Raw genomic sequence first — 26,818 nt, forward strand, 5'->3', positions numbered from 1 at the left:
CTGGATGTTAATGTTAGGAAAGTTCTGCATATGCCAGAACCATAGTCCTGGAACCACGTTTCAGGAATACTGAAGGATGTGTGCATTCCTGTTATCCCAAGTGCAAGGCTCAGAGGAGACTCCTTTGTTTTGCCCCTTCCCTGCTGCCTTCCCCTCCCTTGCCCTCCTGGCCCCGTGCTCAGTGTGGTTCTCGTAGCGCGCTGTGTTTTGTGTTCAGGAACGGTGTCAGGTGCGTTTGTGTCTAGGCAAGGCAGGGCACCACAGCTGCCAGATCAGCTCTTTGAATCCTTCCACCTCTCTGTGGTTGTGGGTCTGCAGATCAGCCCTTTGGGCACACCTCTAGCCTCAGAGCAGCCTCACAGGCTCCAGCACCCACCTCCTCCTGCCAGCAGAAACCCAGAGCAAAAGTCAGCGGGGATGTTTGAAATGCTGATTTGTAGAAGCAGTCTGCTCGAAGCTGGGAGCGAGGAGGAGAGGGCAGAGGTGGTCCAGATCTAGTTCTTGGAAGCACCTAGGCTCACCTAGCAAAGAATAAATAGAAATAGCCAAGAATTTAAAAATACAACCTCAAACGCTTTCTCTGGTAGTGGCTCTTGTCCTTTTCCACAATGTAGCAGCTTCTCTCTGCTTGACTTTCAGTGCAGATGAACAGAAAGCTGCACAGACCAAAGGCCGGGCTGGGCATTTTAACTACAGATCACATCCATTGGGATGGTCCTTTTACATCCAGCCCACAGAGCTACACACCAAATGTGACTTCTCTGTCCTTAATCTGCTGTGTGTACCTGCTGGCTACCTGACTATAGCAGTAATTGCCTTAGCGGAGTCTTCATTTTGGTAACGGAAGAGAAAGGGACACAAAGTATGTTTTAATGTAGCCAGTGTCCATCATCACCAACAAAAAAACAGTGGTAGTGGAAAGGAAAACCAGCCCAGCCAAGGGTTGTGTGCCCGAACATTCATGCACATTTCTGCCTGTTTCATGACTGTGAAAATTTTCAATGTTCTTAATGTTATGAGTTAGCTGGACTTTGAAAGAAAAGAAATATATGTCTTTATGAATGGAATTAAAGCCCTTCCCTTGGAAAAGCTTGTCTGTAGTCATACTGTTTATTAAGGTGTCTCTCCATCATCTTATTTCATTGGAATCTAGTAAACTCCAGTATGGCCATAAGAAGATGTGTGTGGGCAGCTGAGCAAGGCAAGAAACTCATTTCCCTACGGGCACCCCCAGAGAAAGCACACACAGGCAGGCCTTAGCAAGCTCCTCCTTTCCACACAGAGTTAGGAAATGCAAAGTAGTCTGAAGAAGGTCATGGTTCTGCATTGTGTTCTCCAAGGTGACCATGAAGATCTTGAGGACCACCTTGCTCTGTGGCTTTGTCCCTCAGGGACTGCCAAGTGACAACGCTGTTATAACAGCCCTGTGTCACCTGCTGAGCTGCAGCCAGCTTCTTTTATCCAGGTCCCTCGTTTAACCGCAGATCCTCAAAGGCAGTGAAGAGATCCTCGGGGTGGGAGCCGTGGCTTTGCAAGAGGTGAGGTTCTTCTAAGGTACGCAGTGAAACAAGCGGACAAACGCTGTTTCCAGCCCTCTGGTGCCTCGGGAGCCCTGCTGCTGGGTCACCCGAGCTGCGCTTGAGGAGCCAACACTGCGCTGCCCGAGGAGCCAAGCACCGCTTAACAAAGCGCGGCTTTCCCAGCAATGAAGGCGGAACCTCATCCTTTCCTACCGGGGGAGCAAATCCCGAGTGTTTCCCGAGCTCTGATTCGCTGCCACAAGGAAAAGGCTTCCTTTGGTCCGGCTGCGCGGGCGCCCTGAGGGCTCCGTGAGGGCGGCGGGCCCGCCCCACTCCCGCCCTGCCCCGCGCGCGCAGCCGTTTGAACGGGGCCATGGCGGGCCGGGAGCTGCTGCCCGAGGGGTGGCGGCTCTACTTCCACTCCGTCCGCGCCGCCACCTTCCACAACTGGCCCTTCACCGAGGGCTGCGCCTGCACGCCCGAGCGGGTGAGCGCGGGGCCGGGGCGGTGGGGCCGGGGCGGCGGGAGCGGAGCGGGGCCGGGAGGGCGCTGATGGCCTCCCGTGTGCCCGCAGATGGCGGCGGCGGGCTTCGTGCACAGCCCCAGCGAGAACAGCCCCGACGTGGCGCAGTGCTTCTACTGCCTCAAGGAGCTGGAGGGCTGGGAGCCCGACGACGACCCGCTGTGAGTACCGGGGGAGCCGCTGGCGGCAACCGAGGGGCTCGGCAGGGAGAGCGTGCGGCTCGCTGGGAGCTGCTGCCTCCTCTTTTATTTTCTCTTTCTTTTCGCCTCTTTTCAGGGAGGAGCACAAAAAACACACTGCGGCCTGTGGTTTTCTTTCTCTTCAGAAAGAACCTCCTAACCTGACGGTGCAGGAGTTCCTGAAGCTGGAAAAAATGCGAACGAGAAAGGCACTTGTACGTACACGGCATCTTTGCTTTGAATTGTTCAGCTGGCCTCGTTCCTTGCCACAAGGCTTTGTGCAAAGTGCTTTGTTGCATCCAGGCTCGGGCTGCATCAGCCGCTGTTCCCTTTCCTGGTTCTCAGCCATGCTTTATGTAGGATGTATCCTACTTTCTCCTCGAAGCTGAATGATACTCCGCTTAGTGGTAGACAGTAACATCGTATTATTTTTACTCTTTGCAGAAAAAAGAGGTTTCTCAGCAGATGACCAAGGTTGAAGATAGAGCCAAGATCCAGCGCTGTAGTATAAAGAATCTGGCCTAGACTGCTGCAGCTTCATAGTTGCCAGTGACACCTGTCTTGTCCACATGCTGTGGCACTGCCCTGTGACTGAATGGCCCGTGTTTCCTGAGGCTGCTTCCAGACTGGCTGTCCCTGAGAAGCAGAGGGAATTCTGCTTCACTCCTCCCACTCTGTCTGGGAGGTACCTGGGGTTTGATGCACTGCATACAAAATCTTTTTCTGCAAGGATTCTCCTAATTTTCCTGCTGGTTTTTAAAGGATTATAAGGATTATTATTTGTGGGTTTACTTGTTTTCTTTTTTTTTTTTTTTTTGGTAAATCTACCTGTTTAGAGGTATTGCTGTCTTATAGAGATACTGGTAGTTCTGGTGCTAAAACTTGTATTTCTCATAGGAGCTGACATGCATTTCCATATTTGTACTGAATATACCGATGCTTTTAGATACTTTAGGACATAGAAAGGAGAAGGAGTTTAAAAAATACTTCAGGGATTTAGGATTGTGGCTAATAACATTGAGTTATACCACACCTTAGTGTGCCTGGTATTCTTGTAAACTTCTGTCTGTAGTTGGCTGCTGCCTCGTGTTGATGCATTTATAAATAAAAGTTGAAGGCAGAACAACAAAGTAGTTTTACTCGTTTTTCTGGAGGACAAGACTCTGACCTTTACTGCAATGGGCTGCAGTTTTAACATCAAAAAGGAAATTAAGCTCATCAGTTACAGTTGCAGTGCTGTTGCTCAAGTGTCAGTGTTCATCAGGCATTACAGACATTTCAGAGGCATTGAAATGTATTTGTGCCTGGGAAGGTTTGGTTTGTGTCTTTGCTTGGAAAGGAAAAGAAAATTTGCAGGATAGAGTGCAGTCAGAGGGGAATTGTGCTCTGAACTGCTGGAAAGGAATGGGGGAATCTTGGAGAAACTATCTGACTGTTACAGGGCCCAAGCTGATCCAGGGTCGTGGATTCTGCAGACAGAACTGGACACACATGGTCAGGTGCTCCCAAAGTCAAAGAACCCTCAACTTTATTTGGGGATTAAGTTTGCTGTAATAACACATTGATGAGAGCAATGTTCCTGTGTCACATAAGTTTGTTCAGTGCTCTCTATCCACACTTACTTGGAACAGGGAAATAACCTTATTATCTCCAGCTGTAACAGCCAAATCCAGCGCTGAGTGCCCTGCTGCATTCTTCTTTTGCACACTTGCATTGCAGCTGTAAATACAGAACACATTGGTTTAAACTGCTTCAATTCAGTGCACTTATGATGAAGTGGCTTGTAGGTGAATGTTGATGTGGAGTAACTTTGGAATTTCTGGATGCTGCTTCCCTCAGGGACACAGGGCAGGCTCTGGGCCCGGCCACAGTACCTACCCTTACAGGGCTCGGATGCCCTCCTCTCCCTCCAGTCCCAGCAGAACTGCCTCATGGAGAGCTGTGTTGTTGTCCCTGCACAGGAGGAATGAGCAATGCACTTACTACCTGAGGAAACTTGGCAAATAAAACTTAGGAAGATGAATAGGAGGGTACAGAACACATAGGAAGTGTGGCAGGCTTTGGTGATGTTTATCATATTAAATTGAAGTGGGTGGAGGAAGGAAGAGAATAGAACAGCAGCTTTTATAACAGAAGTTATGAGAAATCTTCAAAGCTGGCAAGTGGAAGAGGGAGTGTGGATAGTGTCCTTGAAAGGAACATATTTGTGGAGAAGAGATGGGGTTTAGTTCTCTCTGAAACTGGAGCATGTGTGATTTCTTTTGTTAAAAGTTGGCAAGAGCCGAGGCAGAGGATCGGAACTCACTTACGGCCCTGACTGCTGCTCAGTGTCAGCCCCTTTCTGCACCAGAGGGGAGATGGCTCCTGTGTGCTTGTTCAGGACAGCAGCTGTGAGGGCAGGGCGCTCCTCCTGGCTCAGGGACTTGGGGTCAGCTCCCTGGAACAGAGCACAGGCAAAGGGGGCTGCTAAAACCTCACAGATTCTTCAGCTTCCACCTCGCTTTTGTGTTAGGCCAGTTCATGCTGGCAAATGGGCTTTGTGCTCAAGACAGAGGGAGGTTCAAAGTGTGTTGTTTTGCTTTCTTCTGAAAATGTTTGTCCTAGCTCAAAGCCAGAGTTAATGTGTGTAAAAGTAGCCAAATCAGATCCCAAAGCAAAACACAGAGATTATGCTTGCCTTTGCTATACAGAGGACATGATCCTAAATTATAAAACTAATACTTTTTTTTTTTGTTTGGCTTTGACAAACCCAGAGAAGACTGCCTTATCCACTGACCAAATAGAGATTTGGGGAGATCATCTGTAAATGTAAAACAGGCTCCATCTTCTCTAAAATGCTCTTTCAATCTGAAGCCTGGTATTTATTGCAAGGCTGTTGTCACCTAAACATCAAGCTGAAGTTGCATTCCAGGCTAATATTCGTGCAGTAGACAGCCAAAGAGTTGAAAAAGGAAACTCCAGCAAGTGTTACTTACATCACTGAGCAACTGTTCTATGAAGGTGATTCTTCCTTTCCCAGTTTGACCCAGCTCATCCAGCATCTGTCTGGACTCTGGCTATGGAGACACAACAGCCAGGAACATTTCACACAGAGAAAATACAAGTAAGTGGGCCAGATTCTGCATGGAATGAAAGTTCAAAATGCACACTGTGGCAAGAATTTGATGTATCTGAGCCTCAGTTACTAATCCCTGACTTCTTTGGGAATATCTTTCTGAACCTGAGCAAGTGTTGGGTAACCCTGTCTAATATCTCACTACTGAGGTCTTCATTCAGCAATGTGTGTCTGCAAATTATTCACTTTATGGCAATGCAGCTCTCCAGGGCTCTACAAAGATCTGCTCAGCACAGTAAAATTAAACACGGCTACATGTTTAGGAGTAAAGTTTGAAGCTTCCAGAACTTGTGGAAGTATTTTGTTTTAAAAATATGTATGTTTTGCCTCAGTGAATTTACTAAATCTTAACAAACAAACAACAAAACCTAAAACCTTTTCCTTTTATTTCTTCCCAGCTTTCAACCTTTTCTTATTTTGAAAGCTCAGTCACTTGGCCAAGCATTTTTATCTCTGGACTCATCACAGAGCTCTGTATCTTCTCCCACCTGTTGAGTTGGCTGACTGATCCAAGCTTAGATTAATGTACATTTCCCTTTTGAAATTTTCCATGTCATTACTAACAATCCCTTTAGTAGACAGTTCTTTCAGAAAATTTGGTCTCCAGGGGAAGTGAATCCTTGCTTCTTGAATTAAACTAGGCCTCTATGGAGTTAAATGTTGTGAAGTTAAGGGAAGATGACAATACCTCCATTTGATGTTGCTTCTGAAAAAAATCTGTAAGAGAATCACTGCAACAGTCCTTAGGCTAATGCAGTGTCAAAATTGAAAGGGTTCAAAATGAGAGAAAAAAATCTAATTAAACTCTGAGAAAAATAAATTAGTTATTTTCAGTTCTGAACTAAATGTCACTTACCAATGTCTAGGTTTTATATTAAGTTGGACTTTTATCCCCTGCCCCCAGTCAGGGTTAAAACCTTTCTATTTTAATGCCTGGATGCCCTCCTGCATGTTAGTGCTGCTCTGTGAATCTATTTTCCTGTGTTTGCAGAGGATACTTACAGAGAGCTTAGATTCCTGTCCCATGAGTGTTTTTGACTTGGTTCTCTTTATTTTGCCTCTTGAATCGAAGAGATTAGGATCATCTCTGCCTACCAGAAATGAAAACAAGTGTTAATTCAAAGCAAAGTGAGTATCCTAACTAGAACTTGGAGCAGAGATCTGGAAATAATTTATCCAAAATCAAAGCAGTATTTATCAGTTTTCCACATGAGAAAGTGATGAAATACTTGTTGCAGTTCAAACTGGTTTTAACAAAAGGTTTGCACAACTCCCAGTGCAGTGACTGCCTCTTGCCAAACCTCAGACTGGAAGCACAAAGTGGATGAATCTTACATGTGAATTAAATATGTCAAATGATGCTATAGGAATTCCTGAATTGTAATGCTGACTTTACAACTGGTTGATTTAATGAAAACCTAAGTCCAAAATGAGATGCCCAAAATGCTGAGCTGTTACTGACACCAGTGGGAGACTGCAGTTTAACAACATCTCTACATGAATGTATTTCATAATTTCTCATCTCTGCCAAATGTGCCAGAGCTGGCAGTCCCTGGCAGAGCTCAGAAGTAGAGATAATATTGATATTTATGGTTCTTCTTGTAAGAGAGTATGTGAAACATCTAAAGTTTTAGTGCTATAATAAAAGCACTGCTGTGACCTGTGGCTGCAGTTCACTGCTCTCCTCAGCTCTCCAGGGATCAAGTTCCTAGGAATTTTTGAAAGCATCTGTACATTGCTTAAATCTCAACTTGGACATGTTTTGAGACTTAAAAGACCAACTTAAATAGGCACAGAATGTTTGCCTGCCTTTGTGTTTGAGCTTCCAAGCACTACTTCTGTATTCCTCACTGCTCTATTTATGGTCTACTGTAAAGACAGGGAGGAAAAAAAATCTCACCAAAATTAGTCTGACTGCCATCCTGTCCATCTGTGAGTTCTGTTCCAGCACTCAGGTAATTGCTGAACTTCACTGCTCTGTTAGGATGAATATCCTGTAGAATCATCAAATGCAGGCAGTTACTAAGATTATCATGTAATGCTGCTATAATGTTAGTGGCACAACACTTGCCTATGAGAAAATACATAGGCTATGAATATCAGTGTCAAATTACCACAAGACCTTATCATTTGTAATTAAACTCTGTTTTGAGGCAAAATCATGTAGCAATTTTTTCTGAACCTTGTGTTAGGTATTTCTTTTGATTTAGAAAAAAAGTGATACAACCTCAGTTAATGAAATGAAGATTCTCATCTAAATGAAAGTGTTTCTACCATTGGAGAAATTCCACTTCTGAAATGATGTGATACAGTTTTTCAGGCCTCACATGGCAAGGTAAGCTTTCCAAGATCCCACACAAGAGATGCAGTCCGAATTTTGGATTTTTGAAATGGTAGATTTTCATCCTGAAAAGCTGGAAATGTGTATGTTGTGATGTTTGGAACGTGGTAATTCCTGAGATAGAGATTCCAGATTTTGAATAGAGCTAACTGGAGCTCTGACAAAAGTTATCTCCAAACTATTGCAAATTACTAAGCTTAATTTTTAAGAGCACACTTTGCAGGCTGAAGGAAAGCAGGTTCTGAGATCAAAAGCTAAGAGGTGCTAGAATCATCAAACAACATCAGCTGAAAGAAGACAGTTAATACTAATAGCAAACCAACAAAATGTGAGATGATAGCAACATAACCATGAAGTCTGGCTTAATCAGATAAAGATACCTGTTCATCCAGCTCCAACAGAGAAACAAAAAGATTATTTTCTCTGAAGAGGTAAGTTAACACCCTCTGAACAAAAGCATTTCTTGTTTAGACCTGAATTTAAAATATATCAGCATTACACTGCTCTAGTGACAGCTTTAGATCAGCTGCCTCTCAACAGGCCCCATGCCCTGAACTGACCTTTTTAACAGCAGCAAAATTCAATGTAATAGTGACTTCATAGTCATCTTCAGAGATGGTGGCATAATTGATCTAAAAGGAAAGAGCAGCCATTTAGCATCATCTTAGCAAAAAACCCCCACAGAAGTACTTTAAAGAATAATTCTTGCTGATGGTGTTTCTTGTGCAGCCAATGCACAAAATCACAGATGTGGCTTTTGCCTCCCTGTGATATTGTACCAACACTTCCCATGTCAATGAGAAATGGGCAGGTGTGTTTTGAGAAACTGGAAATTTCATAACAACTGAAATCCAAAGCTGTCATAAGGCTGCATTTCATGGAAGTTCAGTCATTCTCCACTGAGATTTTGTAGCTGCATAAAAGGCTGTGTTGTTCTTGGGACTCCCAGATCCAGGAGAACTGGTGGCTGCTTTAGTGACACCAGTCTGTATTAAAACTTTGGTACCTTTGTGTATCAATTCCTTGAGACAGTACTGCTGGCAATAAGTCTATGGAAGTCATACAAAAATGAGTGCACAGGGGATTGTAAAGAGGTGGAATGAAGATTATATTGCAGCTGGTCAAGAATTTTGAGGTAAGGTTGAATATATTTCTAATCCACATGAAAAACTGAAAAAGCAGCATTAAACCCAGATAGTTGGCATCTGCTTTGAGCCATTTGTTACTTCTGGGGGCACTGCTTTTAGTAAATAATAAACTAATAAACTAACAAAAGGCCAGGAAGCAGCAGGAATAGCCTTCCTTAGGCAATTTTATATTCTTTGAATCCTCTAGCAGAGGAAATAAGTTGCAATAGACTGTATCTCAACTCTATTAAGCAGATATTCTCTTGTAGTTGCATTACAGCTTCTGGACATCCTGGTGCACAGTAGGTCTCAGTGAATATAGAAATCAGATAGCAAGTATCTGCTGGAGTATCTATTCCTTAGGAAAGAGTCCTAGAAGGTTTCCACCTTCTTACCATATAAAAGCAGCTGAGCAAAGGATTTCTCACTCCCCTTACAGCTCTTAGGTTAGAGAATAGGAATTGCCATTGGAAAAAAAGCAGAAAAAAGTCTTCAGGAGAAGACTAACCAAAAAATGGAACAACCAAACAACTGACAAACATCTAAAGAAAAGGGAGACATTTACTTTTCCAGTGTTTATGTAGCAGCCACAATAATATTTTCATGACCCTCCATAGGGAGATGTTACTCACAAGCTCCTTCCTACCTTTCCCATTTGAGGTTCTCCAATCAGTGTTCTGAATTCAAGGTTGTTCTGGGCATAACTTCTTAAATGAGCACAAACATGATCCAGCTGTTTTCTCCAGTAACCTGTTCACAGGGAGAAAAATCCCTAACTGTGATTAACATTCCTTCTAGTCAAGTGATGGAAGATTTAAAAGATAGCACAGTTTCATTGAGATTAAAAAAAAATAGAAAATTCATCTAATAATGAGAATGAGAAGGAAGTTATACCCTAAAAAGCCAGGTGAAACACTGTTTTATCTGTAGTTATAATTCATCCTTAGGGCCCTCTATTCAGAACAAAGCCATGTCTTGGAATGATCCTTAGGAGTCAAAACTGGTTCTATGTGAAGGGAAAAATCTCACACTACTCCAGATCATAAGAAAAGAAGTAAAATATTACAATTAAGCAATTATGTGTTATTGAACTGATTTTTAGTTGATTTGGGATAACTGACAGGGAACAATAATCCAAATCTGAAAACTGCAAACACAGAAACTCAGGATACACAACATTTTGGTCTGTGTAAATTATCCTCCAAATGAATTCCTTTCAATTCTGTATGTAAGAGCATATTAAAAGCTTAAGCATTCCTGCTCTTTTGCCTGTCAGGATTGCTGGGAGAGAGTCAGCATTCCTTTATGCTGATAGAAGGCACATAACATGAGGGGCTGAATGTGCCTGGATTAAAAACTCATCTTAAACCATTTAGAGCTTTTTGCATCTCCTGTCCAGGCAATTCCACAGCTCCATTTTGTTTTCATCAGAGAAAAAAACAAATGGACTTGTTCTCATTTTTAACTAACTGATTGTTTTCAGGATCTGGCTGATTTTTTTTTTTTAGCATCCTCATGGTAAATACAGAGCATGATTCATTTTGTTGTAAATAAACTTGTGTAGGCTTGGTAACCTCATTTAACTTACACAATGCAGCTGCTCTGACCTTATCCTTTCCTTCATATTAAGTGGAGCTTAAAACAGTGAAAAGAGACCAAGCCAGAAGGAAAGTGCTGCTCTGGCTTTTACAAGATAAAGAAAAGGCACAAGGAGTTTTGTGCTTGGAAGACTCAAGGCTGACAAATGATGCTATGACAAACTAAACCAACAAATCTTACTTGTTAAGCAGCTTTAAATGAATAGAAAAAGAAGGATCCACAGAACAACATAAATTGTTCCCAAACACTAATACAAGCTGAAAGCAGTGTTTAAAACATCTAAAATAGACTACTTGCTGAGTGATCTCTCCATAGAAGTCAGTATTATTTGCAATAAAGTGCTTCATAACTAGCCCAGATCCCCAGATTTTATTTGAAAAAATCCAGATGGTCAGGAACATATTCTTGCATGGTTGATGTTCTATTAGATCTCGTTATACCTATATCACACTGATTTAACCTTTGTTAGAGTAGAAAAGGGAAGTTCTTTGTAATGTTTACCTGGTAAATGTCTTGGTTCCTGTTCAAAACAGACTGAAAGTACAGCAAATAAAAGAAATACAGCATACACCAGAGGATTAGTGGTTTGGTACTGCTGTTGTTTGCCCCTTTCTTAACTGTTTAATTTTTTTTTTAATCTTCACACATAAAAAGGTTAGTTAATAGTTGATGGGGTCAAGAAATAATAACCTCCACCATTTTATTTAATTGCTTGTATTTAAAAACTTGAATATCAAATGTCTGATCCTATTTTAATTGAAGAAATAATTGTCATATTTGACATAAATAAACAAGATTTTCCTGGGTGATAGTGCATGTTCTTGTTGATATAGATAGTTTCAAGCCATGTATACGACTCAGCATGAACTGACTGTAAGAGACATTTATTGATTTATGGAATGAAATAAGTTCCTCAGTCCTTGGCAGGATCTAAAGGAGAATACATTACACAGTGCAACTTCAACAAAGTTCCCTCTGCTAAGTAGATAAAAGTGAAAAGAATTCAAAAGCAGCTCAGAATTTCTGCCCAACTTTTCCCAGTGACAGCAGTTCTCACTCACAAGTCAAGAGCTGTGTTTCTGACAGAGATATACAAATATTCAGTGTGACTTTGCTGTTTTCTTTGCACTATTAGGAGCCAATCCTGTTTTATTTCTGAATAAATTAATAATAAATTAATAAATTTTAATAAATTAATAAATTAATAAATTAATAAATTAAGCTCCTTGACATGTTGAGTCAAGTATTTCCTACAGTGATGCCTAAGAGAACATGTCACATTTCACAGGAAGGGAGGAAAACAGATTTCCCCAGTGATTATTTTGAGAATCAGAGGCCATCTGAATACAGACACACCGAGTCAAAAGAGGAATTTCTAACATTCATTACCAACTTTTACTACCCAACAGAAAATTGATTCTGGTAACAGCCTGAGGGGTTGATCATCTGATTGCTGAAGAGAGCTAGATGAGAAAGTGGATCCAAAAGAGTAACTGCTCCTCTAAACCAGGGTTTGGTGCTGTAATGATTTAAAATTAATTCATCCTGTGGATTGCCCAGCTGGACTGCCCTGTGGGATTAAAGACAATTTTGCCCACTGAGCCATTTATTAGATCCCTAATTAATACTGATGGACTGTCTTCAAGGGTTTGGGATCCAGAAAGCTGAAGATTTCTCAGGATCGTAAAACTAAAACCTCTAAAAATGGCAAGCATTTAATGACAGCAAGCAGCCAAATGATTCCACAAAGAACAAAGTTGTGGAGGGATAGAATGTAAGAGAATAGCACAGAAGGTAGTCTCACACCTGAGGAGTTGCAGCTGTACTAATTACCAAAGATGAGGAACAGGCCTGCCTTTAAGAGGCCACAGCTGTGTCCAGTAATGATGAGTGCTATAGAAGGGTGGGTTAGCTGGGTGAGGAGAGAGCTGGAGTTTGTTGGTTGTGCTGTGAAGAGATGCCCATGGAAACCACTGAGAAGGTATGGGAGATTTATGATAAGATGACAACACAAAGTGACCACAAAACTCACTGTGAAAGAAAGTTGTCAGCACTACTGATACTGCTCCTACTGTAGTGTGTGAGAGGAAAGACTTTTCAATGAGTGATGTTTTTATAATCCTATTAAGAATCCCTTGCTCTAGTTCAGTTTTCTTTGCTTCTGAAGCTTCTATAAGTTATTCCACAGCAGCACCCCAAACAAGTTGCTCATGTAGATGAGCTTCATCATATTTTTAAGAGCTCTGACCCTCTGTGTCTCAGAGTTTTGTTTATCAGTATCCCTGCAGGTGCCATCACAGCTCTGCCTGAAGTTCACATGGCAGGGGCTGGGGAGGCTGCTGGGAACTGGGAGCTGTTCAGTGGTTTCCAATTCCCATACAGGACACCTGCCTCCAGTCTTGCGGCATCTGAAGAAATCAAAGTGCTATCAATTTAGTAAGGCTGCACAGGGCTCAGTAACCCAAATTTTGATATTGATGATAGCTTTATTTTAGGTATTGGTGGAGATCAGTGATTGAATTCTAAGGCAGTGCATTTACAAGTAGCTGGTGGAAACACAGACTTTTAAAGATGTGAATCAGTGTCCCATTGATGCCACATTCCATACACTATAATACTTTCAAGAAAAAAAAGCAAGGTCATAAATTGTTTAGAAATCATAAACTCAGAACTTCTAACCTTTTCCAGGACTTATGGCTGTCAGGAGAGGCTTATGATCACTCATCTTTTCCACCTTTTCTTTTTGTGAAATCAGCTCAAGCTCCTTCTTTTCCAACAGTTTGCTGGATGGGTAAAAAAGTCCAATGGTTTGGGTTCCTTTATCTTCTCTTTCTGTTAGTTGTGCCCTTGATTTGGGCAAGGAAACAGGACAAGTTTGCCAGGCAACTTGAGCTTGTAATAATTTTGCCTGTGAGGGGTGGTGGAGAAGGGAAAATATAAGTAATATAGATATAATTCAATGGCTTACAAGCATAACTAACCAGAACACCAAACTGTAAGGGAATGAAAAAGCTACCAAGAAGAATAATTAACAATTTTTAAATTTTAATTAGTGCATGGTCTGTAACAACAATGCAACTTATCACAAATATTCAAGCGAAATCCAAATTCTTCATGATTGCCAGGGATGCTTTTGTAGGGCAAAAGCTAGTCTTGTTAGGTATTGGGCTCTGTCTTAAAACAGTTTAAAAACAACTACTACATTTGTGTGGAAGAATACCTTGTATCAGCAGACCACAAATAATTCACAGCCAATAAGATAAAACTACATGAAGAGCTAAGACTTTTGAAAGGCTGGCTGTTTCTCACTTTGCCATTTACCAAGGCTGGATCCAGGTCTTGGGCTGAGGCTGCTTTTCAGCAGAAAGCAAAACAAACATTTTTGCCCTCCTTGTGCTCCTAGCCCACAGCATTGTCCCAAGGAAATGGAATTCTCATTCCCAAGGAATGGAGCTGTGCTGATCCATCCCCCCAGTGGAGCAGCCTCTCACTGAGTTCAAACCTGGCTTTGTGTGTCCTACCTGGGAGGATGCCAGGGGGTCCCCACGGTCCATGGGAGTGCCAGGAGAGCTCTGTCTGGATGGGGGCTCTATGTAGACACCACAGCACACACAGAAGCGAGCATAGGGCTGGTTGCTGGTCCCACACTTGGAACAAGTAAAGTAGGATGGAGGAGGTCCAGGCTGGAAAGATCAATGCAACATTTGTCACTAGAGAAGCATAGGATGAATGACTCAGGAATGATAAGGGCAGAGGAATGAATTAAGAGGAAGTAAAGTATCACCCTGAGTGCCCTAGTACAGTACAGGACCAATGGTTATTTATGCATATAGGGAAGTGTTTCAAATTTTATGTGCATTCAGCTCACAGAGAATAAATTCTCATTGAGTCTGATCTTTGGTAGAAGCACTGTACAAGGGGAAATTGTTTACAGTGACTGTAACTCTACTGAGCAGCAGTTAAGTACTTGTTCTTACTGAAGTTAAGGAGGCCTTCAGTCAAAACAATTGCATGCATCATCTCATATCTGGTAATTGCCTGTGAGATGATTATAGCCCAGAGCTGTTATGGGAAAACTTGCATTGGGTCAGCCTGTACTTTAACCTCTGATGCTGAAGTTACTTTGCCTGAGCACAGGGCTGTTGCATCTCAGCTGATGCAATGACCTGGTGCCTGTTGACCCACGATAATTTGTTTGCAGCCCTAAACCCTGGGGTCACAGACTGATGTGGGGTCAGGACGTCATCTAAGCCGATCATTTTTCCATACCCAATCCTCTCTGCTCTAAGCAAGTATCTCGATGAGAACAGTGTTTAGTGACTGGCAGGAGCTTAGCACAGAGCAGTGTGGCACTGCAGCAGAGAAGCAGCCCCAGGAGTGTCCCCACAGGCAGCAGGAGCACGTGCCTTGGCCCCACACCAGGCACAGAAGCGGGCGTCGCTCTGGTTCACGCCGCCGCACTTGGAGCACGGAGCCGTCTGCCCTGGCTGGCCCTGCAGAGCCGGGCACGAGTCTCCTCCAAACGGGGGCTGATGAAACAAAAAATGCATTAGGCACAAAATGCTCCTCAGGAAGGAAAAGTCCACCAGCCTCATAAGGGGAAAGAGGAAAGCAAGCTGCTCTGGCAACATAAAGTAATATTCAGCCTAAAGGAATTCTTGCAGCTTAGAGTGACTTGGATCTAACCTAGAATTTTCATTACAAAAACACAGTAAAATGTAGCATTAATTAATTTGAAAATATTTTTAGTAGAACTAGCACTAAAAAATAGTGTGCTTTTAAACTGAGTATTTATTAATAGGGCTCTATGTATAAGTCCAGATGAAATTAAGATGGAGGCTTCTGTACTGACAAACTTGCAGTTCCAAATCCAACATACAATTTTCCTTGTACCTTTCTTTTTAGTAGTATGGCAGGGAGAATGTGTTCAGGCAAAGAGTTTCCTCACAGTTTGGAATTTGCTGCATAAATATTTTTTTGCACTCTTTTGCCTTGTGCAAATTATATATTACCCAACTTTTCTACAATTAACTTCTATGAGTAAGCAAAACAGGTTTTTCATCTGAAACTTCCAGAGCTTAAGTACAGATCCCAGTTAGGACTTAAAAATGTTTTGTTAGGTTTTGCCTTAAGGCTTATGCAGTTTATTTTCTCTACAAGTCAGGAATATGGATAGGGGACAGAAGCCAAGGAAAATTATTTTGATTACACCATAACAGCAAGTAAGCAAACACAAAATAGCCCTGTTTTAATCTGTGGCCTGCATTGCAATTTGAACAATGCAATTTGGGGGTTCAGTTGGAAAATTAAATTTAGAAAAACACAAGTCTAAATATGTTCTAAATAGAAATTATTTAATAGCCATTCATAATGATATCAGCATTATTACTATTATTAAAAATACTATTGTTATCACTAATTCATCACTATTATTAGCAAATTTTCTCATTACTATTAATAATTCTTAGTAAACATTTAACTTTCTCAGCTAATACAGGTCTCACATTTGAGTCATATGCCTAACTACATATGCATCTACATATTATCTACACACATTTCTGCATTCATTGAAGCAGCCAAACATACATTTATCTTAGGTAAGTACAGAATCCTACTGAAATTCACTTTGAAATGACACTCATGTGGCTATACAAGAGACTTTTGCCTCTAGCTATGGACAATTTTAGAACTCAGGATATTAATAATTATAATCAGAAGATTTTAACTTGCAAACCATTCTTCTTCTATCATTTTTTTATTTACCACAACATGGAGAAGTGAAATGTACCAGACATTTTTCATACAAGATTTTTTCAGAACTGAAAATAAAATTCTTCTAAGGAACCAAGCTAAACGGGGAGTTGAAACAGAGCAATTTTAGGGGTAATATTTCAGTGCTTTTCTCACCTCTGTGCAGAGTCACAGCCAAATACAAGCATGCTAGCTGTATGCATGTAGGAGAAGCAGCAAGTGGAGATAAGAAAAATAATGTAAAAGTGGAGATATGAAAAATCATGCAAAAGCCTATTCTATTTTCAGAAAATAACTGAAATCAGTGTGAATGTTGTTCCTGATGCATATACTCAATTTTTCCACTGCAATTGGACGTAATGTGGACACAAATAAGACTCCCTTGGAATCAGGACTACCCATTTTCTAAGAGCATTCTGAGCTTTCTCAAGGGCATTCACAATCCTAACTTCCATGTCAGAAACTTGAAGATACATGAGACACTCATGTTTAATTAATTGGACATTTGTGGTGGAGCTTCTGTGGGAGGACTGGGCTTAAATGTCACATTGGGAAGAGAATCTCTGCTTTGGTACTTCAGTTTTCAGAGATGAAGGATGTTGTGCTGTGGTTTGACTCACCCAGTGTGACTGAAGCCTTACCATCTGTACTTCAGGCAGTTTGCTCTCACAAGTTGCACAGTGCTTATGGTGAAGAGGATTCCCTGTGCCACACACCTGACAAATGACTTTGCCCTTTTAAACAGAGAGAAAACACATTTCACAGAGTATTTGAAAACTGTCAACAAAAAGACAGAGAAGAAGCCTTGATATTACAAAATGCTGTGGTTATTCAGCCCTGCAGATAGAGGATGTCCTTCAAGTCTGAGCTGTTTCACACTTTAGTCAGGCCATGTTGCCTCTCATCACATGGAGACTATTTATTAAAAATTATGGTATAGTTTCCTCAGGAGATTCAGTATCAGTATCTCCAGGTCTTTGTATACTCTGGTTTCAGTTTGCTAGTCACTATCCTCACAAAAACCAGACAGCCCAGTATCTGCATAGACCATTATTAATAATAGTATAATACCATAATACTATGTGGTGCCTTAAAAGCCCTCTGGTGGTGAGTTGACCCTGGCAGAAGACCAGGTGCCCACCAAAGCTGTTCTATTACTCCCCTCCTCAGCTGGACAGAGAAGAGAAAATATAATGAAAGGCTCATGAGTTTAAGGGCAGGAAGAGATTACTCACTGATGACTGTAAGGGGAAAAACAGACTCATCTTGGGTAAACTTACTGAATTTATTACCAATGAAATCAGAGTAGGAAAATAAGGAATCAACCAAATCTCAAAAAACACCTTCCCCCAACTCTTCCCTCCTTCCTGGACTTAATTTTCCTCCTGATTCTGTCTCCTGCCCTCCTCAGCAGCACAGGGAAATGGGGGTTAAGGTCAGCTCATCACACATTGCCTCTGCTGCTTCTTCCTTCTCAAGGGCAGTATGTCCATGTCTTTCTTGTACTGGGGAATCCTTAATCCCTTTTTCCATTCAAGCTGTTTTAAATCCCACTAACTCTTAAAGCTGTCCATAATGTAATTATGCAAAGCTGGGTTGTATCAAAATATTTGTAATGAAGTAATCTGTACGAAAAATGCATGCCAGGAGTTAAATCATTATTTTTTTTTTCTTATTCTCAATTACCTTTATGCAGATGCTGTTTTGGGGCTGCAGCTGTGGAGCTATTGGTGCCTCACAGATAATGCAAGTGGGTGTATTCATTGGCACAAGATGTCTGCATTCAAGGCACGGTGCCATCTGAAGGAAAAGCCACCTCACAGTTATGTTAAGGACCACAATGAGATCATTAAGGTCATCATGAGATTTCAGTATTTTCCTATCTGGAGTCTACATCAGCAGCAAGGTCATTGGAAACATAGCAGTTGACTGCAATTGATGCTGATACTGACTTTAAAGATCAAAGGATCATACTGAGAAAATATTAAGACATCTGGAAAGAGAATGACAGAAAAGTACTAAAGTAATTTTCAATAAAATGAAAATGATAGTATAAAATATAGTAGGACTGGAAAGGTGCTGTGGTTCTTGAGGGGACCTGTGAGAAGGCTTTCTTTCTGTTTCCAGGAAATTACAATCATATTATTCCACTGTCACTCACTTCATACAGGTAACTGAAATTCTCCTAATTATGAATCTAATCTAAGGAGGTGGTGAATTTCAGTCATTACTTAAAACTACAGCATTTCACAGACCAGAAAACTTTCTGATGATACAGGAAGGGAAACACACCACTGACTTGTCAGATCAGGTCTTGGGAAGAGGTTAGAGAAGACAGTTACACACACCACTCCAAAAACTTGGTGCATATGCCCACACATGCCACCATTTAAAGTTTCAGGTCTGGTAGTGTTTCCTGACATAGGCAAATAATTTACTTTTTCTTTGTTTTCCTTATTAGAATACATGGCCCTTGAAAAAAATCAATTTCACCCATTGTTGGAGAATTTAATTGGGTCCCGTGCTAAAGGTATTGAGCAGAACAAAGCAATTAGAGCAGAACTTTGAAATGAAAGTGTGAGTAGGTAACAGGTTTGCCAGCACTGACTGTGTAACTTGCAGAGGCTGCTGTTCTTTGCAAGGATGATGTGTGGACTGCTGTGATGTTTTGCTGACCTGTGTTCCTTCGGGGACTGGGAAGCGCTGGAATGGCACAGGGGGGACAGGAGATCCACATTTCTGGCAGAAGTGAGCCAAGGGCTCAGACAGGCGAGGGGCAGAGCAATGTGCACATCTGAAAATAAAGCAAACTGGCTGAGCTGGGTTTGGGATTGCACTGCTGCATAATAATGAATAATCTGCAATTGGCTGGGACAGGACTTAGGCTGCTGATTTCTCAGCAGTGGTGGAACACCACACCATGCCCCAACATCCATGATATGGAGTTTTGAACTCCAAACAGCTTTGCAAGGTAGAAAGCTGTCTGGTCTTGGGGGTCTCTGTGGACATGATGACCCTGAGATGTGCCAGAGTCTCTTTTCCCAGCCCAGCAGCCAAAGGAGGAGTCAGGATTCTTTTGTTCTGGTTCTCAAGGTTGTTTATTTGCTGTTATCTATAACATTCTTTCCCTGGCCTGCTGAGGTCTGTTCAGCAGGTCAGTCAGTGGCACACTGACCACCTTCAGAGGTGATGTTATCTTTTTATACTAAAAACTGTGTGTATGTTATTTACAATAATTTCCCAATACCTATCACCTGTGTTAGACAGTGTGTTCCTACTCTAAACCAATCCAAAGGTGCTACCATCACCCAGAGGATGGAGGCTAGGAAGAAGGAGAAAAAAGGACAAGGCACGCCTGAATTCCTCCATCTTGGGACCCTGAGCCCCCATTCTAAAACCCCAAAATTCTACTTTTCACCCTGTGACAAACTAACTATCATTCTACTTAAACTTTGGTGGCTTGTAAATCCTCATACAAGGTTGGTCATTTTTTCCATGGGTCAAGATCAAAGGCACAGGGGTCTTGGGCTCTGTGCCCTCTGGCAGGGGCTCGAGCCATCCAGGTTAGCCAGAGGGATGTCCTGGGTACTGACAGTCTGGCTACTATGGAGTTTCATACTTTCCTCCTCATGATGGGAGGCAAACAGGTCTCCAGACAGGCAGCCTGTGTCTGTCAGGCCTCACTGCTGCACCACGGGGAGCCACTGATGTAGATCACACAACTTTTTCAATCCTGATAAGCATTAATGTTCTGTGAGACTACTCCAGTGAGCAGTGTTCACCTACAGCACTGAGGGTGTACTATAATTTGAAAAGACAGTTTATCCTCTGATCCTATGGGTGTTAGGAGCTTTTTTTTTAAAGGGATGATAAAACAGTTGATAACTGACAGTTGAAAACTACATTTAAGAAACAGAATTTTCAAAGTCCTATCTAGATTATACTCTGTAGCTATGACCCAGTGTCTGTCTTTGCCTTCCTTATTTTTAGAGAAGCCCACAGTATTATCAGCTTGGTTGCAAAAGGATCAGATATTTTTCCAAAGGACAAGTATGTTAAAAGGAGAAGCCACTTACTTAAGGAAATCTGTTTCACTCTGGATCCTTGACACATGTGTGCTTGCTAAGCTTTTCTGGCTAGTCACTGCAGAGGAGCTTGCAAACTGAAATAGAGGTAATTCTTTATGCTTTAGTAAGGAAATATTTGCAAAATGCATAGAAAGATAGAAAAATCAGCTAGTGATGCAATTTGAAATAAACTGCACTGAAGTGCACTGCTTTGAAGAGTATCTACCATTCTTGATTCCCCCATTAGCTGAATTAAGGACCCATGGCTTCTTCCACTAAAAATAAATCAATGCCTTGCTACATCCACCACAGCATTACTGAATACTGAGTTTTAAATATTAATTTGCCAACAAACAGCAGTAAGTATTTGCTAACTGCAGATTCAGGAATGTATTATAAAATAATTAGTAGGGATGCAGTCAGTGCTGATTTCCTTTGCCTGCTTTTGTCCATGCTGACAACTATGTCCTGCTTTGGGCATTCCTATTCCAGTGCATCATTACCATTACATTTAAATCAGGACTGTAGAATCCAGGCAAAGGCATTAATAGCTGAGAGAGATCACAAATCTTCACCTTCTCCTCTTTTTAGACGTCTGTCCTTATGATAGCCTTGCAAAGTTTTCTTCAGCTTACCCCTTTGCTCACCTGTAATAATTCCATTGGTTGTTCTGAGGTGGATTCCTCTCTGTGCTCTGTGGCTCCCAAACCACTGGCAAGGAGCTGAGGTCCTTTAGGGGATCTGTGAGAAGGCTTTCTGTCTGCTTCCAAGATAAAAATTACAATCCTGTTATTCCACTGTCACTCACTCCATGCTTCAGTTAATGTCTATCTGAACAGGAATGTTACATACTCTACTTAAGCATAATTAAAAACATATTTGGCCTCCACATTTTGGGTTCAAATAAGCTGCATGGAATTACAGGAAATGGAACTAGAAGAAACCCCACACCTCTCTGACAGAGCTGACTTTTGTGTTTTAATTTATTTACAGTTTTCTTCCTTCCTGCATGGTAAAAAAAAAACCCAGCTCCTGAGAGTAAATTAATGAGTAAACATTAATACAATTACCTGCTCTAAAACAGTCCCATTGCTGTTGCCATGGACTAAGAGACTTTATCTACAGAGAAAATCTGGGTGAAGCTTTCACTTCTGCTCAGTGTATTTATTTTGGAATCTTGTTGCAAGCAAACATCAGTAAAGAAACTCTGTAAAGGATTTGCAATCCCATCAAGTTAACAGCATCTTCTGGCACAAAGGGAAATACAGACAGGGCCTTGTTGTGCTGCTGAGAAATGAATGACATTTTAATATGTTTTTAAGAAGTCATGTGAAATGTATGGAAGGTAAATTTTGTTCTCTATTTGCAGAGTTGAGCAATCCAAACTGGAATTTCCAGAGGATGTTCTGTCTTCTGAGAGGGTTTTGAAATTACCCACATTTTACAAGTGGTACAAGAGGAAAACTCTATGCTATTTTCTGCTAGAACAGAAGACTATCTCAGTTTTATGAAGTGGTACTTACCTTGAAGGTCTTGGGTTGTTTCATCCCAGGCAGGCTTGATTTCCACATTCAGTCTATTCTTCTTAGGTTTTGTAGTAAATGTTCCACCTTCCTTATTCTAAAATGTAATTCCATTTGAATTTCAAATAAAACTTTTGCTTTTGCTCTAATCCTCTCTTGCTATAGTTATTTGTTAAAAATTTAAAAGTACATCCTTAAGGTATTTATTTTCAATGCAAGTATGTTAAAAGCTTAATTTTAATATTACAAAAAGGATCAAAGCAGCAAAGATGGGCAAAAAGAGAAAATAAGATATGTGAATAAAATTGGCAGTCAAAGCTTAATATCTAGATAATATCATATATACAGTATTTTATACACAAGGGGTTACAATTTCCAAAACTTACCTGCGTGGCCATATCTTTTAGGAAATTCTTGTCATCATCTTCAACAGGAAAAAGGAAGTTTGGTTGCTGGTACTCCACCACAAACACCTTTGTCACAACTGAACTCTCCCTGTAGTCCCTGAAAATCAGTATTCACATAGCTAAGAACCTGCCACAGACCTGTGTGCTGCAACAGGAAAATCTCTGATGGATGTGGCTTATTAGGTGGAACAGCCCTTCCAAGCTTGCCAGTCATTATTGCAGTAGAATCCTGAGCAATATTTCTTTGATAAAACAACTGTCATTCTCTATTGCCTATTAAATTACAGCAGTGGATTGAAATTGCTGTAAATGTCCAAATCACTCTTGCATGATTTATTGTTATTATTGTGAATCTCTGAAAATGTCTTAGTATAGGCAGACTGTAAACAAGTGTTAATCCAGGCAGTGATGGCAAGAAAATAAACCTAGGCCTAGGTTTTGTGTGTTATATAAAGTTGTTGTATTGCAGAGCAGGCACAAGCACAGGCTGGCTGCAGGTGCTGCTAAAGGGAACAGCAAACACAAATCTCCAAGTGGAGTGGAAGTTCCTGCTCCCTTGGAAATAAAAGATAAAGCAATACAGTACAGACAGAGAACTGATGTGTCCTCTCTCTGTCTCTAAGCATGAAGCTATTTTGGACAAAGTCAGTGGTTGTGCAGTAAAATCCAGTTTTCTTTCAATGTATTGTATTTTTGCTTCACCTAATGTTGTACTTAAGCTGTGAGGTTCTGTGATCCCTTGGGAGAAATGAAGCAAATTCCTGGGAAGACCAGCTTCTATAAATCCCCAGAACCACTGAATGACCCCAGAAACACCAGCCTGGTTTCTCTGGTGTTTCTGATGGTCACACTCCAAGGGAGGAGCTCTCAGGACAGTACATCAGCTTCTCACCCACAGCCTCTGGGATCACTGGACACCCAGAGTCCAGGAGATAACACCCAAGAGGTTACCCAACCACACAAACCATGGACATCCATTTTAATGGATAAAAATTATCCTGAGAAAGCCAAGTCAGTGCTATTCATGAGGCTCATTTAGACTGCAAACTGCCTGGGGAATGGCTCATCTCTCACCTGCAGGGTATGGAGTGCTTTAAACAAAACAGGGATATCTGTCCCTTGCTAAAACAGGACTAAAATAAACCAAAACAGGATACTCACTTTGTAACTGCCAGGGCCTTGACCATTATTCTCCCCTCTGGTAATATGATAGGACCCTTATACTCCAAGGTGTTATATGGCCCATAGCCAGGTTTCCTAATGAGTTCTGGTTTACTTCCATCTAAAGTGTAATAAATAGAGGCCTCAGGTGTATCTGAAAGAAACAAAAAAATTAATTCCTCAGACTGTAGGCAACCTTGGAAAAACAAAGTACTTACTCACTAATGTGCTTGATTTTTGTCACACAAAGAAAATAAAGCAGTTCCATAAGTGACCGAATGTTTGGGATCAAAATTGTTTCTCCCATGAAGTATCATTTACTCAACAAAAGCAATTTCATTGTAAGCAATATTTCTGACAGCAAAGTATCTGTGAAATGATTTTGCATGCAAACATTGCAGCAGCTTGTCCATTCCAATGACAGAAAGGGTATTTTCTGCCACAGCAAAAGTTGACAATTCAAAAATTGTAACGACAATGTTGGGAGTGAGCCTGGCACATGATTCTTTCAAGCACTATTTTTGCAGTCAAAGCCAAATGCAACAGCTTAAAAGTTTGGCCTTGGAAGCAATTAAGACAGCTAACACATATACTTTTTATGTCAGTAATATTGTTTGGATGCATGAAATTACATGCAAGTATATTTGGTGCATCAAACCTGCTGGTCAATTTTGTAAGTTCCTTAAATGCACACTCCAAACATCATGATTAAATGTGAAAAAAAGTATAAAGGCCAAATATTTCAAATGGACACATAAGTACAGGTTTGAGGTGGGGTTAAACTCTTGTTCATACCTGATTTTATTTCTATGAGAGTATTTGTGTCTATTTCCCGTTGAGCTTTCCCTGGAGGTGGGATACGAAGTGGGATGATCTGAGGAGCTGAGACAGAGCCAGCTGTCATTTTTCCCAGAAGTGATCTTTAAAACAGAAAAATAAAAAGGCAGACAATCATTTTCCTAAAAAAAAAAATGCACTGAGAAATAAAGTCTTTTAGCATGACTCCTGGTCTTTGTTCCTCTTGAAGAGAGAACACTGGATTCTTTAAACCATCCTGTGACTGTGATTCCATGTGTTTGATCTAGAACAGCTTCAGCACCTCATGTCAGTGACACATGGAAGGAGTAAGGGACAGGAATCTCCACCCTAACCATGTCAGATGTGGAACCAGCCTCATCCACTATGGCCATCTGAGTAAGTACAGGGTGCCCTGGAAAGGACTAAAGAAAACCAGCTATTTCTTAAGCTTATGCCAGTTACCATGTGAATCCAGAATATATCCATGAAACAGGTGCCAAACCTGATTTATCATGATGTACATAGTCATGATCACGCCATGTAATTCAAGAATGCAAAATTGCATTTGGATATGATGACATTTTACAAAACAAACATATAATACACACTCCAGATCTTGGGAATTGATGCTCAGGGCCAGGAAACACATCTGGGTTACAAGGATTTGGCTCTGTCACCAACCCTCCAGTGCCCCAGGGACACTCCCCAGCCTCTCCGGGCAATCTGTCCCAGTGTTCCTTTACAGGCTGAGGGTGAACCCTTCCCATGGGAGCCTGGAACTTCCCGCGCCCCAGATTCTCACTGTTGCCTCCTGCCCCATTTTTGGGCACCACTGAGCCGAGCCCGGTCCATCCTGTGACCCCACCCACCAACCATGGGCGGATCAGCTCTGTCCCTGACCTGAGGGGGCGTTCAGCCTTTCCCTGCTGCTCCCAGCCGCTCCTGGCATCCCAAAACTATAGCAGGCTCCTGGGGAAACCCAGAGCATTGGGAATATTTCTCTGTTTGCTCCGGGGTGCCCTGACCCCCAGGGGAGCACTGACTTTGACCCTCACTCATGGAGAAAGTTTCTTAAACTTCAAGATAAACTAGAATCCACAAAAGTGTGAAATAGATTATAGAGAGCAGTGTAGGTGTATCACTTTGGGATTTTGAGTATGTTGTGGATGGAAGCAAGATGGAGGGCACAGGGTGTTGTCCTGGGCTTCTTCTTCATGCTTCTTCTTCCTCCTTCTTCATGGGTTTGGGTGGCATTTTGTAATTGGGCAGAAAAATCCACATTGCAGGCTCTTTGGGATCAGTTATGTGATTTATGTTATACAATAATTTGTGCTAAAGGAAATTAAAACCACAGCATCTTGTGTACCAAGCCAGTGTCGGACAAATAAAGAATGGAGATTCAAACACCAGGAGGACACTGTCTCCAGGGATGTATATTTCAAGGGATTTTTTTTCTGGGGTCTGACAAGACCCCAGCAGGAGGCATTTGATAGGCATCATCAGAAGTTTATGCCAGGAAGTTTTCACCTGACAGGATTCCAGGAATTATCCACTGCTTCCAGGAAATGCAGCAGCAAAAAAGAAAAACTATGATAATATGCTAAAATATGCTAAAGAGCCCCCTTCCAGAGCCCCAAAGACTGTATAAAACAGACCCCTTCAAAATGACATTTCAGAGACCCACAGGGACTTTGGTGCAATAGACACCAAATCCTGAGTCTCCCCAAAACTGATTGTCTGGCTCAGAGTCAACTCACTTGTGGCTTTTTCCAAATTTATACTTTGATAATTTAATACATTTCCTTAATTATTAAATTGGAGTATTCATTTATAAGAAGTTATTACATTAAAAAGGACAATAATCTAAGTGTCAGCTCTTAATTGGATAGTTTAGTCTTAAAAGACCTTGTAACAAGAGATACTTTGTCACAGACATGTTTTATGAAAAATCCTTTCCTTAGGATTATTTCTCCTGAGAAGCTGAGAGGCCTCAGGAAGAAAATGTAAACTTTGATTATCTGCTGCTGTGGAATGCAACAGGTGGATCTGTAATTGGTCTCATGTGGTTGTTTTTAATTAATGGCCAATCACAGTCCAGCAGTGTCTCTCTCTGGTCAGTCAGACCAGTCAGTCAGGATTTTGCTATTCATTCTATTCTTTCCCTTTCCTTGCTAGCCTTCTGATGAAATCCTTTAGTATAGTTTTAATATAATATATATCATAAAATAATAAACCAGCCTTCTAAACATGCAGTCAGATCCTCGTCTCTTCTCTCATCCTGGGACCCCTGTGAACACCACTAGGATAGTTGGCCATTTTGTGCCTTCTAATAAAAAGCTGCCAAACTCACCCTAATGAGACTTTTTTACTAATAAGAAATAATAAACACCTGAGTCCGAACACCAATTACAGTCTCAAGTGCCTTCAATCCAAACCCAAAAAACCCAATAACTAACACCCCGCAGGCTCCCTCCGGCCTTTTGGGATCGCATCCCTGGAATGGGGACGGCCCCGCCGGCACCTCGGCCCGCTCCAGGGCGCCGCCCCCACACCCTGCCCTGCTCCATGGCGGCTGTCCAGCCCCTGCTCACCCTCCGGATCCTGCTCGATCCCGCTCGATCCCGGTCAATCCCGCTGGATCCCGCTCCGTTTCCAGGGACGCCGCTCCCGCCCCCCATTGGCCGTTGCTCGGCAACCGGCCCCTCCC

General features: G+C 41.7%; 2 protein-coding genes across 6 annotated transcripts; one reads left to right on the forward strand and one right to left on the reverse strand.

Moving 5' to 3' along the window:
- The first annotated feature begins 63 nt into the window (after nt 1-63).
- Nucleotides 64-3,340, forward strand: BIRC5 (baculoviral IAP repeat containing 5). The gene is made up of 4 exons (XM_071422759.1): nt 64-2,007; nt 2,095-2,204; nt 2,320-2,437; nt 2,667-3,340. The coding sequence occupies exons 1-4, from the start codon at nt 1,894-1,896 to the stop codon at nt 2,745-2,747; spliced, it is 423 nt and encodes a 140-aa protein (XP_071278860.1). The 5' UTR covers nt 64-1,893; the 3' UTR covers nt 2,748-3,340.
- Nucleotides 3,341-3,717: 377 nt separating this feature from the next.
- DZANK1 (double zinc ribbon and ankyrin repeat domains 1) lies at nt 3,718-26,791 on the reverse strand. 5 transcript variants are annotated; one of them, XM_071422732.1, is made up of 21 exons: nt 26,703-26,791; nt 24,109-24,233; nt 23,314-23,467; nt 22,132-22,249; nt 21,746-21,842; nt 20,870-20,985; nt 20,232-20,317; nt 18,832-18,949; nt 17,842-17,955; nt 16,776-16,889; nt 14,811-14,933; nt 13,926-14,087; nt 13,084-13,312; nt 9,452-9,555; nt 8,239-8,310; nt 7,238-7,331; nt 6,340-6,428; nt 5,198-5,278; nt 4,532-4,659; nt 4,101-4,175; nt 3,718-3,941 (listed from the first exon to the last, which is right to left on the reverse strand). In XM_071422732.1, the coding sequence occupies exons 2-20, from the start codon at nt 24,215-24,217 to the stop codon at nt 4,103-4,105; spliced, it is 2,181 nt and encodes a 726-aa protein (XP_071278833.1). In that variant the 5' UTR covers nt 24,218-24,233; nt 26,703-26,791; the 3' UTR covers nt 3,718-3,941; nt 4,101-4,102. The 5 variants fall into 5 exon arrangements, 4 of the variants coding, with proteins under 4 accessions (XP_071278833.1, XP_071278815.1, XP_071278825.1 ...); XR_011678542.1 differs by having other exon boundaries at nt 3,923-3,941; nt 4,528-4,659; XM_071422714.1 differs by lacking the exon at nt 4,101-4,175.
- Between the last annotated feature and the right edge of the window lie 27 nt (nt 26,792-26,818).

The sequence above is a fragment of the Agelaius tricolor genome, unplaced genomic scaffold (genome assembly GCF_023055355.1).
Source record: "Agelaius tricolor isolate 1412-34295 unplaced genomic scaffold, bAgeTri1.0.p SCAF_1, whole genome shotgun sequence".
Taxonomy (NCBI): domain Eukaryota; kingdom Metazoa; phylum Chordata; class Aves; order Passeriformes; family Icteridae; genus Agelaius; species Agelaius tricolor.

Bases quoted from the DNA above. Each gene is read 5' to 3' on its own strand.
- BIRC5 (XM_071422759.1), top strand. From the start codon at position 1,894: ATGGCGGGCCGGGAGCTGCTGCCCGAGGGGTGGCGGCTCTACTTCCAC. The intron at 2,205-2,319 runs GTGAGTACCGGG...GCCTCTTTTCAG, and splicing joins GAGCCCGACGACGACCCGCT to GGAGGAGCACAAAAAACACA. The intron at 2,438-2,666 runs GTACGTACACGG...TACTCTTTGCAG, and splicing joins TGCGAACGAGAAAGGCACTT to AAAAAAGAGGTTTCTCAGCA.
- DZANK1 (XM_071422714.1), bottom strand. From the start codon at position 24,217: ATGACAGCTGGCTCTGTCTCAGCTCCTCAGATCATCCCACTTCGTATC. The intron at 17,956-18,831 runs GTCAGCAAAACA...CTTTTCCTTCAG, and splicing joins CAGTCCCCGAAGGAACACAG to ATGGCACCGTGCCTTGAATG. The intron at 6,429-7,237 runs GTGAGATTTTTT...CATTTCTGGTAG, and splicing joins TGGCAGTCAGACTAATTTTG to GCAGAGATGATCCTAATCTC.